This window comes from Molothrus ater, chromosome 3, assembly GCF_012460135.2.
Source record: "Molothrus ater isolate BHLD 08-10-18 breed brown headed cowbird chromosome 3, BPBGC_Mater_1.1, whole genome shotgun sequence".
Classification (NCBI taxonomy): domain Eukaryota; kingdom Metazoa; phylum Chordata; class Aves; order Passeriformes; family Icteridae; genus Molothrus; species Molothrus ater.
The window spans coordinates 107,540,733-107,555,833 of NC_050480.2; the positions used below are offsets into that span (position 1 = coordinate 107,540,733).

General features: G+C 37.5%; 1 protein-coding gene across 2 annotated transcripts in view; it reads right to left on the reverse strand.

Annotated features, from left to right (window-relative positions):
- ATG5 (autophagy related 5) overlaps window positions 1-15,101 on the reverse strand; it is a 101,222-nt gene that overhangs the window by 39,843 nt on the left and 46,278 nt on the right. For both annotated transcript variants that reach the window (XM_036379469.1, XM_036379467.1), the window contains exon 7: window positions 14,668-14,785. In XM_036379469.1, the coding sequence (XP_036235362.1) occupies window positions 14,668-14,785 (118 nt within the window). The remainder of the gene's footprint in view (window positions 1-14,667; window positions 14,786-15,101) is intronic.

Genomic DNA, 15,101 nt, shown 5'->3' on the forward strand with positions numbered 1-15,101 from the left:
TCTGACAAATTCTTCAACCTCTGCTAAGCTGATCAGTAAAAACTCAGCTAATTGAATCCATTGATGTGAAAAACCACAGGCTCAAGTCTCTACTGCATACATCAGGCTGAAGGATTTCTGCTCCAGCCATGGCGGTAATAGTCAGTGGGGTCAGGTCAAAGAGGGTTAAAGTGAGTCAGGATATAGCCAAAGGAATACATCAAACACTGATTTTAAAAGGGCAATTAATCTTAGACAGAAATGCTTCCTGGGGAATGAGATCTCAATCTTAAGAGCACACTACATGATGTAGCAGTAAAAATGTACATATACAAGCTTAGAGAGCTTTCATCCTGTGATCACAAACAGAAGGGGAGTGCTGTTTATCAGAGAAATACAAACCCTTGCTAAAATACTTACATTAGAGTCTTCCGGGCCCTTACTCATCAAAAAATAAATTCTGTAATGAGCAGGCTGTAGAGTTTGCACACATGAAATACCTTTTTTTAATACATGTACTGTAGGTTCTTTTGAACAGCTAGTAGACTAAAGTATTTAGAGATCTCTACCATAGTAAAATTAAAGAATCTAGCATTGAAAAATTCAGGAAAGAGTGGTGAAAGGAGGAATGGAATGCCTGCAGTACTCTTTACACTGAACACTAAAAAAATAACAACCCCTTCTCAAAACAGCTACTTGGTCAGAGTTAAAACTGGAAGAAGGTTTTCATCAAAAGTTCTTTTTAGCTTTTCTATTCCAAAATATTAAGACAGTTAGCTGCAAAGCTGTTAGATTATACTATAATCTTTGTTTTTAGTGAGAGTTTGACTCATAATTTAAATATTTTTAAATTAGAGTTCAGAAGGTATTTTTCTGCTTTATAGTAGAAAAACAGATCCATAAAGCTTACAACACAAACATACAGCATTTGCAGACGAAGTTTGCTAGGTTAGCATCATTAATTAGTTAGCAAGATTATTAGGAATCATTAGCTGTGTAGACAAGCACAGGTCTGAAATTAATTACCACAAATTTGGCTGCATTAGCTCCCAGCACTAAAGAGAACTGGCTTTGCAGCCATCTCTCCATCTGAGGATGCTTATGCCCAACATCACAAGTGTCAGGAGAGCATCTATTTGTCTGTCTGGTTCATACATGTGGCTGCTTGGTTTAAATGGCTGGTGACAGCTTGCACAAAGATACTCGTGAAGTTTGCCAAAGTGTAGAGACCTGCTGCATTTTGCCATTGTAAATGTGGTGATGATGCCACCTGGAAAAAGGATAAGCAGCACAAGTGCATTCAAATCTTCACTGACTGTAGCACCTCCTGTGCACAAGCCAAACCACTGCAAAAGACTTTGGCTTCAACATAAGGAATGGTTTTACCTCTGTTTTTTAACAGATATTCTCCAAATGGCTACAGGTGCAAAGTAAAAATAAAGTTATCCACTGTTTATCCACTGATTGTGAAGTTACTAAAATCTCTGATTAAAATGGGGTATTCAAGCAGGGGACAACTACTGTTAGCAAGTGCTGCTGAATCCTTAAAGAAGAGAGTAGGACACAATGGATTATTCTCCTTTACAGTACTGGTAAAACTGCTATTTTCCTCCTAATTATTTTTTGTAGGTCCTTTAGTTTTGCAGTTCTATTTTTTCCAGCCCTATAAGTTTATCTCCTGGAAAAATCAGGTGCATCCTAAGTTACATTTTGATGCAACCTAGATGCATCAAGACAAAACAGAACCAGACTACAAGAGAGATTCAAGGAAGATGGGAATGATTTCACTCAGCCAACCCCCAAAGACACAGTACATACATCTAATTTAAAGGTGTGTATATATATATAAAAAAATATATATAGGTATATATATATATAAAATATATATAGGTGTATATATATATAAAAATTATATAGGTGTATATATATATATAAAAAGGTATATATATATATATAAAAAGGTGTGTATATATATATATAAAGGTATATAAAATATATAAAGATATATATAAATATAATTTTCAAAATGGGCCAGAACCCACTATTTGAACTTCAGGGCAAATGCCAGAGAACAGCTCATGCCTATTCAGCTAAATTATCTGCCCCTCTCTACTGCCTATTGAGAACAGACCCCAAACTGTTAATCCATGAGCCCTGCTCAAATTTTCTGGGATAATATTAATATGCCTTGACCAAAATTATGCCCAAGAACTGCTAACAGTCATACAGCACAAACAACACATGTTCTAGCCCACTTCTGTTAACTAGTATAAATAAAAACACTGACAGCAAATAATTTAAATGTTTGTGGGCTGCAGTGTCCTGGTTGAGAACTTCACATTGTGGATCTTCACAGAAGTTATTACTGTCTCCTTAAAGTTTTGGTAGACCCAAATCTCCAGTTACTCTTGAACTAATTATACCACTAAAGGCATTGTCACATTTTCTGTGACACTAACCATAAGAAATAGCCTGTAAATCTATGTACTTCGTGTACCTCAGCTGTTGCTGACATGCTTATTTCTGCGAGCAAGGATATATGAAAAACCAAAAGTTTGGTTTGGGTTTCTTACTGTGAAGTTTTTGATGCCTCACTCATACTGAGTGACCTTCTGTGGCCTCTGGAGTATGACAGACTCATTCAGATCATGACTCAAAAAAATCCAATTCTTAACTCTGCTACTGACCTCAGTGTGACCAGGTACAAGCCACATCACCCCTCTGTGCCTCTTAATTTCTCCTCCTTTTTTGTCTCTCTTCACTCATCTTTTATCTAAGTGATAAATTCTGTGGGAACGCACTGCAACGTGTACAGTGCGTAAGGAACCTGCGGTCTCCTCCTAAAACACAAAAAATACTCATTTTAAAACTGAAAATTCAACACAACCAAAACACACTGTCAAGATGCTTTGATCCCAAGAGTTCTCCTAAAACTCACATACATAGCAGATGATTAGAAATCAGGCAGGTTTTCTGTCAGTATTTTTCCACAATATTTTCCTAACTGCCTAGATTTCCAAATCTATATAGCACTCAGTCAGGAAATTGGTGGTGGGACACTGATGTTCCTGGGAAGAGCAGACTATTATTCTAGGATGAAAAACCTCACCTCTTTTCTGGAAAGCATTCTAGAAATGCTGGCTTGTGATTTTCAAACCGAATAAACTAAATTTTGAAGAAGTTCTTTTGCTCTGTCGAGGATTTTACTTTCTCCATTTCATACTACTACTGTTAATGACAGACTTAAAAAACTTCTTCTTGTGTCTGAATAAAGTCATTGGCCTTTTGACTAATTTAAAGAGAATAGTCTGGAGTCTGATACTAATAAAACTTATTGGGTGGCCGGCAGAACAAATTTAGCTGAAGCTGAACAAATTTCCAAAGGCTTGTCTGAGAAACGGGATTATTTCCCTATTTGCTGTACCTCTTCCTACAGTTTACCATTCTGAATGTGCGTGCCTGGGCATGCCCAGAAACCACTTCTAAGTGACAAAGAAACAGCACATTACTCTTGTGATGTTAGCAAAGTTGCTGGACACAGGGGCAGAGAGCAGGCTAGCACAGACTGTGGCAGCTGGAAGGGACCTACAATGATCATCTCACCCACTGCCTGAGAAATCTGGGGCTGGCCAAAAGTTAGAGCACATTATTAAGGGCATTGTGCAAATGCCTCTTAAACACTGACAGGCTTGGAGCATCTCCCAACCTCTCTAGAAAACTGTTCTGCTGTTTGACCACACTCATGGTAAAGAAATGCTTCACAAGGTCAGTCCAAACCTCCCCAGTGCAGCTTTGAGCTATTCCCACATGTCCTATCACTGGATACCCGGGGAAGAACTTAGTGCCTCCCTCTCCACTTCCCTTCCTCAGGAAGCTGCTCCTCACAGGACATGCTTCCAGCCCCATCACCAGCTTTGTTGCTCCCCTCTGGAGGCACTTGAGTGCCTTAACAGCCTTACACTGTGGGACCCAGAAGTGCACACAGCACTCCAGGTGAGACTGCACCGATGCTGGATACAGTGGGATAATCACCTCTTCTTACTGGCTGTGCTGTGCTTGATGCACCCCAGGGTGTGGTCTGCTCTCCTGGCTGCCAGGACACACAGCTGCCTCACACTGAGACTGCCACTGGCCAGCACCCCCAGACCCTTTTCTGCAGGTCTGCTCTCCAGCCACTCCTCTCCCAGGTAATATCTGTGCTCCACGCTACTCTGTCCTAGGTGCAGAATCTTGGCATTTGGACTTACTGAATTTCATCCCATTTGCCAACAGGAAAGGAGGAAAGCACTCATAAGCTACCAGATGGATAATCCTTGTAGAGTCGATTGAGGTTAAGTTAGAGAAACCCTGAAAACCAAGCTATGTTCAGTGTTTCCCAGGAAATTGTATGCAGAAAGATCACCAGCAGCCCCACATACCCACTATGTTTCCTTTTAGGAGCAAGTGAGCCAGAACATCCTGCACACAACAGAAGCCCTCTCTGATTATGTAAAGAGTTTGTTTAGAAATGAAGATAGCTAACAAGAAGCACAACTGCCACATTATTCTCAGATTATCTGCACCTTTCCATGTGGTCGTGACAAATTAAATCTATATTAATTAATTGTGTAGCCATGACTATTAATTCCATAATTTCAAGCCAACCTCGGGACTTCCACCCCTTTTGATTAAAAAGGACTACTAAATCAAAAGGTATGCAACTTGAACACAGAAAAAAAGTTTCCACTTCAACTTAAAAAAAGGCAACTGGGGCAGGTAGGTGTTTGTGGGTGTAAAAAAAAACAACAAAAATCAAGAAGTCAGCAGTAAGATGCAAGTCAGAGGCAGAAGGATAATCCAAGCAGATGGCCTAGTTAGGAAAAGACAAGAGGCACAAATAATGAGTCACACCAGAAAGGAGAAGTACAGGATGACCTCCTCCAACATGGAAAGCACCACTGAGACAAGGCCGCGAGGAGGGCGGAATAGCTCAGGCAGTGTCTGAAGATCAGCTGTGGCCAGAGGATGACTCCCACAGCAGAGCAGCCAGTGGCCTGAACTCATACCACTAGCCAGCTTTTAACCATCTTCTAGTACACCCACTCTCTACAAGACCGCTAACCCTTCACAACACTCTCATAGCCACGTGGGATGAAAGTGTGGCTAATAAAGTGTCTAGAACTGCCCAGGGCTTGTTATATTTTTAATTTAGGTGGCCTGGGAAAGTATTTCAACACTTTACCTCCACAACATTGAAAAGCAGACCAGTCTGAGACAGCATATGCAATCAGACTTACTAGTCAGACATAGGGAGCAAAGACTCCCTCAGTTTGCTCACCACAGGAGCAGCAAGGAATGGGACAGTGCTGTGCTGCTCCAATTCCCACAGTAAGCCCCACGTCAAGCTAATTCTGACCTCAGGCAGAGCAAGCCCAGTCATATTTCATGTCTATCCAAAGGCATTCACACTGCATAAATTTACCTCCTTCTGTTGCACAATTTCTCATTTGTATCAAAATTCAAAATTAGGAGTCTACATGGCAAATCTAATCTAAATTCAATTTTCTGTTTAACTAATTTACTGGAAGTCAATGCTTAAAAAACAGAGAGAACAAAAACAATTAATATGTAGTCTCTCATACATTATACATTGAAAAAAGCTGAGAGTTAATTGAAAACAGTTGATCCCTAATTTTCCAAAATCATTCAGTACAGCAAGTCTTAAGAGAAAAATCCTGAAAGCCTTTTTGATCCTTGTTTTATTTCTGAAAGAACTAATGACACTGCTTTAGAAAGAGGTCAGTTCATGCAGCTTTTCTGAATGAACAACAATGCTGTGAAAACTGGGAATGATTGATAGCCTACTGTTTGCGTCATTATGTCCAAATGTTTACCATTTGAGCCTTCAAGGAAGCATGAGACAAAAATCAAAACAAGTTTTATGAAGACTTCAACAACACTTGCAAATTAAAATTGTATCCAGAATTGTTTAGACATGATAGCAGTGCAAGAAAACTGCTTTCTTTTGCATTACACCATTTTTATCTTTGCATTATGCCCAATGTCTTAAATTTCTGGTGGGGAAGAGGAAAAGTCTTTCCCCCCCAGACCTCTGTTTTCTATCATTTTAACCCTTTGCCTCTTCAAAGCATTCTGTTGAACTCAACACTGTTTCCTCTTGCTGCTTTGTAGTTATGTAAGATCATACTGTGTTCCTCCCTTTCTCCTAATAAGATGAGTCACTATTTCTAAATGAACTGTTTACAGTATTAGGATGTTCATTTACAGGAACTTCATAAATGTGCACTAACCAAACTATTTTTTTCCAATAGTTGTGAATTATTCACTTTTTTTTTTCCAATTTGATAAACACATTCAGAAATGGTATTACTTCTGGAAACAAAGACCCTTTAATTGGCAACAGGAACGCTATCACTAAATACAGAAAATCATGGGGAGACACAGCATGACTTCCTTGAAGCAACAGATAGATAACACTTAATTTAATTATCTGTCATAAACAACTGTTGCTGTAAGCAGGTGGTGTAATCCACCTAATGTGAGTAAAACTGAGAATTTTAGACAGTAGGGGAAGAGTAGCCATGGTATTATCTCCTTCAGGGACAGATAACTTTGTCATTCACCAGTTTGAGAAAGAATCCCCATAAGTAACGTGTTCTATCATATCAGGTGTGAGACCTCATGCTATAGTTGCAGGCATGATCTTAACATCTTCTCTTCCTTACTTGCATAGAAACTACAACAACACAGTCTAAGAGACCACAAGCAATATCAAGCTCTATCTTAGCCTGTTCCTGCATAATCCACAAACCTTCCCACAACCAGCAATAACTCTGAAGTTATTTAAATGACTGCCTAATTTTCTGGAACTGCAACTACTGCAGACAATTGCAATTCACCACACAACAACTGTCCAATTAAAGAACCAACTTTTGTCTGTGCAAGTGGCATCCACAAGCATAGGAAAAAAGATCAGACGATGAATTTATAGGCTGCAGCATGAATAATCAGAATAATCTGATCCTAACCCTGATTCTAAACACTCATGAATGGGTGTTTCATATTAAAATAAAAAAGCCATCTGTCATGAGCCTAGATTCAAAACTACATGATGCACAGTCTATGAGAAGCAAAGCTGAAGGATTTTGGACTGTTGGCTGGAAAGAATATATGTAAAATTTCAAGAGTGTAAAACTGTGAATGAGAAGGGCAACACTGGACAACTTTATTCTGACTTCCTTGAGTAACTAACCAGGACATTGGTCATCTTGGAGGACAAATGAAAAGCAAGAGAAACTGGGAAAAGGAAGAATGCTGATAGAGCGGCACAGTCCCTAGGTGTCCAAATATTTTAGATTTTTGTATCCAGTGATACAGAAATTTGCTAGTAAACTCTAGAAAATTGATGTCTAGATAATAGAACACCACAGGACAAAAAGACAGAAAGAAAAAACTAACAGAGTAGAAGTGATTGCTGACTAATTACTACCCCAGAGAACTAGATCTATCCCTTAAGGAAATCAGCTAAGATCTGAAACTCTGCAAAATTAGTTATATAAATTACCGTGAGCTTAGTCAAAGGAGAGTTAGCTTTAGAGGATGCAAAAGCAGATACTACAAGAGTAACAAAGGACAACAAGAGCTATTACTGGAACAGATGATGAAGGAACATGAGCAGGAAAAAGAAGAGACATTGACAGAACAGAAAATAAGATAGGTCAATGCAAGTTGAAAAGAGAACTGAAAAATAAGTCCCCCTCTTTCCTGATGCTGCTATCAGGATCAAATATAATGAGACACTGCCCAAAACCCTAAGTGACCAGCTTGCCTCAGATTGGAGTATGAACAACTAGGGAGAAGCAAACATAAAACAGATACATACATGCTCCTCCAACAGAGGGTAATCACAACTGAAAACTAAACACAGTTTACTATATTCAAACAGAATATATATTTAATAGTTTATATTTGTATTTAATAGTTTATTTTATATTTAATAGTTTCTATTTAGATAGTTTAATATATTCAAACAGAACTTGCTGTTTTACTTTAAAAGACTGAAAACTGAAATGAAATTGTCCATCTTCCAGGAAGGATTTCCAAAAACTCTAGACAGTCAGGAATGGTAGTCCTGAATAGCAAGCTAAGTACATCTATATTACTACACAACTCCCAAATTTGATTTCAATTGTATGCAGTCTTTAGACAAACTAAATTAAACAATAATTATGGAAATACAGTAAATAAAAATATATTAATACACAATATAGGTTTATCCATAGTAAAATTTCAGACTGAGGTGACTTTAATTTATGAACTGCTGTGTAACTGACAAAATACAGTTCAGTAACTAAACACAAAAATATAACATGTCTTAAAGAAAGATTACAGCAGGCTACAATACAGCAGAAGTGATTATTGGATTAGTTTGAAAATACTGATTTTAATATTTATTAAACATGACAAGAAGGATTTCACTGCTTCTCAAACTTTATGTCAACACAGGAAGACCAGAATAAAGAAAAAAAACCTGAAACATATGAAATGTATCAATGTTCAGTGGAAGGTAGTGACCTGGTCTTACTGTTTCTGTTGCCACATAACCACAACCACTGCCTATGAAGCAGCTAAATAGGAACCATGTAAAAAGAATAAATATTCAGCTAATGAGAAAACAGATGATTTAACACACTTGCTGTCTAAATACTTAGACACAAAAGACACAAACTTAGAGAGGGTTATATTAGATCAATTCTAACCTAGCCTTCTGGAAGAAAGTACTGCACAGTACTGCAGGAGCAGTAATACAAAGTGAAAATAAGCGCGTCTTCCTTGAAGGTTCTCTGAACATTTCATTACTCTTAGAATTCTTAAATGTTTCCACTACCTAAAGAAGGCCTACAAGAGAGCTGGAGAGAAAGTGATAGGAAAAAGGGAAATGGCTTTAAACTGAAAGAGGGCAGGTTTAAATTTGATATTAGGAATTAAGTCCTTACTCAGCAGGTGGCGAGACAGTGGAACAGGTTGTGCAGAGAAGCTGTGGCTGCCCCATCCCTGGAAGTGTTCCAAGCCAGGCTGGATGGGGCCTTGAGCAACCTGGGATAGGGGAAGGTGTCCCTGCCCATGGCAGTGGAGATGGAACTAGAGGAGATGGAACTAGATGAGTTTTAAGATCCCTTCCAAACCAAATCATTCTATGTTTGCTACTAACAAAGACAGGCATTCTCATGTTGCTTTAGAAAAACAGGGTATCCTTTACAGTCAAGATAATTAATGTAATTGCCAATAGTTTTAAGAACTGCACTGGCTTCTTAGTGCTTGTTCTAATTCTACTGTTTTTCTTCACACTTTCTGCCCATTACTACTAATGTTTGAAATGCCTGATACATATTTTGACAAACGGGTTCCCAACTACTGTGCCCACTGCTCCAACTCCACTGCAGTGACTGAGGACAAGAGAAGGTAAACCTGATGCTCCTTGAAATCTGAAGAGTTAGAGGATGGACTCTAAACAAAAGCCACTCTTTGCTTTTAGTATAAAAATGCCCATAAAAGTCTTTTATCAACCAGTTTTTCTCTGATTAACAGCTTAAGCAGATGAAACTATTTAGCAACCCAGAAAGATAAGCACTGTACAGAATTTATTAAGCAGAAAAAAAATTTACAGACACACATATATATTTTTTTAAAAATATGATTATGTGTATATATAAAATTGAATAAAGGACCAGTTTGAGGAGAGACAGAAAAGTATGGGTTGGGATAATAACAGTTCGAAGTTTTGATTTTTTACAGCACTTCAACGAACAATAAAAGCCTTGAATAAATAGTTTCATAAGCTAATTTAAATAAAATACAGTATTCTAAACAGTTACCCGCAGTCTATAACAATCCAAAATAATATTGACACAGCATTTTACAAAGACCATTTTCACTATCAATCTTTTAATGTCATTATTCAACCTGTTCTTTTGACAGTGCTCTTTACACCGTGTTCTCAACAGTTGGTAACCAATGCATATATTCAATCCACATATATAGATCTACAAATACATTTTTTCATTGAAACATTTTTCTCAGCACAGTTAAAAGGAAGACTTAATTATATCCATGCTTCCTAAAGCAAAGGCATATAGACACTGTGGGTGGTTCTTGAAACCCTTCCCTCCCCTCTTCTTGTGGTGGTCCCTAAGAATCTGGCAGCAGGAACAGCTCAGTATACAGCTACAAATGCTGAGTCTGAAAACCATATATTCCCTGTGTTCCCACGGCACAAAGCTCAGCTACGGATGTCACCACAGACAAGCGACCACCACAATCACCGTGAAGCTTCCAGTTGAATGAAAAGTCATTGGAAAAGAGAAAACCATAGAGGAAAAGGGGGAAAAAAAGTCAACAGATGGAGAAAAACAGAAAGAAAAAAATCATATTGATTGTGTTGCACTGAAGAAAAGATGCAGTTAATGTCACCAGAGAGTCAATTCACTATAGAGGGAGGTTAATGGGAAAATTATCTAAATGGCTTTGAAAAGAAGAGTAAAAAGATTTTAAAAACTTGCTTCTCCAGTATCTATTACACCTTTAAGCATACTTTTGATGAGATACTACTTTTATTTTCATCTGTTCAGAAAAATTAAGTAAATCTAAGCTTGGATAACTGCCTAGTCTGAAAATCCAGACATGAAAAAGTTTTTAATTATTTTCTAATAAACCTTTGATAATGTATTCTGGTTTGTTACAATATTATTTTAATGCCTCCACCAGAATAAAGTGTAGATTAAGACAAAATATACAAGTTTATAAGAAATATATTAGAAGACACTAAGTCCAAAGAGGACAATTTTTAATGTCTGACTACAATCTATTTTTCCTTTAGAAACCATTTTAACAATAGTTTCCTGAATTATCATCATTTTAGAGATCACAAATTGAAGTCAAAGCAATTTTATAGGCAGAAATATAAGTTTTTTGGAGGGTGGGACAAAAGAATAGTTATAAGAGGCCTAAACTTTACTTCAGAAAGTGTCTAGGGTTTGCACACTCAAAGGCCCGGAGTTCTCATTGATTTCAAGCACAAGCAAGCAAACTGTTCAGCAGAACACTCATGCTGATCACTGGATTTTTCTGAATGCTCCTCTCTACAAAATGTGTGGATTTGTAATCCTCAGCTTGCCTGTGATTACATATGAATGAATTCTCCATGGAAAAAAGAATTAAATTCTGTTCCCAAAGGCAGTACTGAGCCGCCTAAATTATAATATTTCTTGAAGCACATTCATTCTTGATTTATCCCTTCAAGAATCAGGACTGTGATTTTTCACTCCACACACCTGACACTAAAACACACCCAGCCTGGGCACAAAGACAATAGTCTCACAGAAGACAGAGATGAGAGGCACAGAGAGATTATAAGCTGAATGGTAAGTATGTAAGGAAATTATGATTGTACAGCCAGTCTACAGCTCTGACACCTTCTGAACTTCAAATATTCAACTTCAAATGGATGCAACTGCTTCAGAAGTAAAACCTTTAGGTGTGGTATCCCAGGTTTTCAAAACATGCTTGTAAATTAAATTCTCCTATACCGTATCTCCTCTGTATTTTGAACTAGTGGAACATCTGTTGACATAGGAAATTTGTTAAATTCTCAGTGATCCAGCATCAGAGAGAAAATTATTTTACTGAATGAGTTTCATGAAGACTTCAATAGCACAGATGTGCTGTGGTTCTGCAGCCTCAGGAGTTTAGTCTACTTGGTGGAAAAGGGTGATGCTCTTCCTCATTATGGCTGCTAACATTTCTACAGGCAAAACTCAAAAATGGCACTAAACAGTCTGGTGAATTACTTGGCTTTTTAATAGCTCAAAGCTGTATTAGAGCATGAACACTTAATATAGTGCACATTACATTTGAATAATGAATGAGTGGATTTAGTCAAGTAAGAGAATAATTAAATTCACTTATTGGCTAAATTGACTAATCAGGGAACAGAGTATGATGATCTCTACCAGTCAAGCCTAAACCAGCACTGTCCTTCCCTGTCCATGATCCTTAGCAGTAAGGATCACATCTGTCATGGGCATCCATCTTTCCAGGTCACTTTCCTTTATGCCTGAACCTTTCTTGATCATCCCTCTGTTTTGTTCTAATTCTGCTTCTTCCTTTTTTTCTTTCCATGTTGCCATGCCTAAATTTCTGCTTTGTATTCCTGTCTGCAGTACAGCAAACCTTGAACAAGCTTTCCTCAAGTCCTTTATCTGACAATCCCCAGCTCCACCTGACCACCTCTTCACCTGCAGCTTGTCATTCTGCCAGCACAACCTACCCTTCTTTTCAACTTCTGATTCAATTTGCTTCTCCAGATCCCTTCTCTGAATCACCTGGCCAGCAGGATATCTACTCACCATTCTTTCACAGATGCCTTGCACAAGCTCTGTGCATGCTCCACAAGCAACATGCTTCTTTTCTCTCTCATCCTTTTATCATCTCCTACCCCACTTACTCTGTCCAGGTGTTCACATTTATTATGTCAGTTTTGGCTTTTTCCCCGATCTCTTTCTTTCTGCCACACTGTTTATAGTCACTCTCCCAATCACATTTAATGATTCCCAGATCCGTCATTTTCTTCCAAATTACTTGCTTAGACTCTTACCCCCCCTCCACTGGCTCTGTGTATCAGTCTACCCCCACATCTCCTGAGAAGCCCACGTTGTTTTCTGCATTGAGCTCAGACAGCTTCCCCAGCTCTCCAGAAGGGGAGAACACTCACAACACAGAACAACTGAATGACACTACAACACCAACTGTGTTATAGGAGAAAATGTGCTGAGTTCTGGAGAGCTCACAGCCATCTGAGGGACCAGATCTATTAAACTCTGGAGTTTGCAAGTTGTTCAGTAAAAATTGGGCCAAATTCAAGCAGATGTATACAGGAACAGACAAGACTATTCCAACACTCTAAAACCCACTGAATTTCACATCCCTCCTTTTATGTGTAAGAACAGTACCTACTTCAATTTCTCTTTTTCCAACTTTTTTTTTGTCCAGATTGAATAAATGTAGGCTTTTTTAGCTTTTAACAAAAACAAAGCAAGCAATTAGCACAACACATTTCTGTTCTGCTGTCCGAGATTGGTGCTTTTGTCAACATCTGAAAAGAAGGCCTACTGATGGGAAGCATCATCAATGGTATTCAGATAGAACTGTATTACATTCACACTTCAATAAGGGCAGTTAACTACCACATTCACCAGCTGCAGCTTTGGCAAATCTACATAAAAATTGTCATCCCTTAAATCCTGGAATAACTTGTCCATAACTGCTTATGAGTTTCTTTCATTTCATTTGTGCTCGACTGCCTTTCAAGTTAAAATGCATCCATCCTTCTCAATGATTGTTTTAAATTCCCTCTGTACCTTTTCAGTAGGGTGTGTATGATACTGACAGTTAAGTACTTAAAGATGGTTAAACTTGCTGGTGCTAACACTCATGTATCTATTGGTATCTCCCTTTATCTTTTGGACAGTTAGTGGAAAGCACTACTTAAAATAATGCTCCAAAATTTAAAAGAGCTTTATGAAAAATGGACACATGCTTAGCAATACTCCATACTTTTCTTACCTTCTGTTCTTTTTGGAAACTGTTCTCATGTGTTAACAAGTATTAAACAAGGGTAAAAAAAGTACTTTGACATTTCAGTGTATTTCTAAGATCCTGATACTGGGAGAAATCTGTGACAACTGTTTAATTTTGAATCAAGCAACTTCTGTGTACAACAAAATATTGCAGAACTTTATATTGATTTCCAATTCAGTGCTTTGCTGTTAAAAGATGCTGATACTACACCAGTAAATTCTGTGCCAAGATCTTCTCTAGTTTATCACACATTTCTCTTAAGTTCCTCATTTACAGGTACTGGTAAGACAACAGCAAAAAGAAATTAAAAACCTTTTGCATTAAGTAACTTTGATCTTAATTTGCAGAGTACATAATTGTTACACTTATCCCTCCTAAAACATATATCACAGTTACAATACTTGTAAGCTTTGAGACTAAAATTACATCCAAAAAATCCTATTTCCTGAATAAGTGCAGATCAACAAATGCTATTGTATGAAATAATACACTACATTGATTGCTTACACAATACTAATTCATAATCATACATAAACTATTATATACTTGTAAAAATGTCTTACTGGTTCATTTTAAAAGGTTGGACTTCAAGAACAGAAAAAAGCATTCTGAAAACATCTTCAATTTCTATCAGTTTTGGAGTTTTACATATAAAAAGTTTATGGAATACAAAATAAAAGGTGACTAAAATCTGCTGACACTTTCATATTTTTTTAGAAGTGCAGAAAATAACATGTGAATATTTTTACTATGATCATCATAATAGCAAAAGAGTACAGGAATCTCAGAATAAAATTTCTAGAGAATAACTTTTCAGGAGTGACTAAGGGGTCAATCTTATCTTCTTGAAACCATGCAGGGCACAGTAAAGAGCCAGGAATGAATGAAATCTGAAACCCTGGTACTGACATTTTAGTTCTCCCTCCAAAATACTCATATGAAAAAAAAACCAAAACAAAAACCACAACCCCCAAAAAAATCTATACCAAAAAAACCCAATAAATCAACAGAAAAAGAATTATCTTATTGGACAAGAAGTTATTTCTGCAGTACCTTCAGTGGTGACAGCACTAGGACACACATCTTTTAGCAGGTCTCCCAAAGTATGCAACTGTCCTCCTGAAGCAATTGGTCGAAATAGCTTCTGTATAAAAGGTCTCTCTGTTGTTGCCTGTTTCAATAAAAAATAATCAAACCAAACAATTAAAGGACCATGCAAATATGTAGTATTAGCACTTCAGACAGGTACACAATAGGACAGAACTAAAGGTTGCACCAGAAGAAACATCTGGTATTTCCACATTCCCCCTGCCTCACACCTTGCATTTCATTCATATCATGAAATGCAGGGAAGTTGTTGTTTATTAACAATTACAAGTAAGCTGTCACTCCAGAAAAACTGTGAAGATAATTCATAGATATAGTGTCATGGTACAAGAGTGTTAATTTTTTTTTAAAGCCCCAAATTTTCTGTTATGGGAATACAA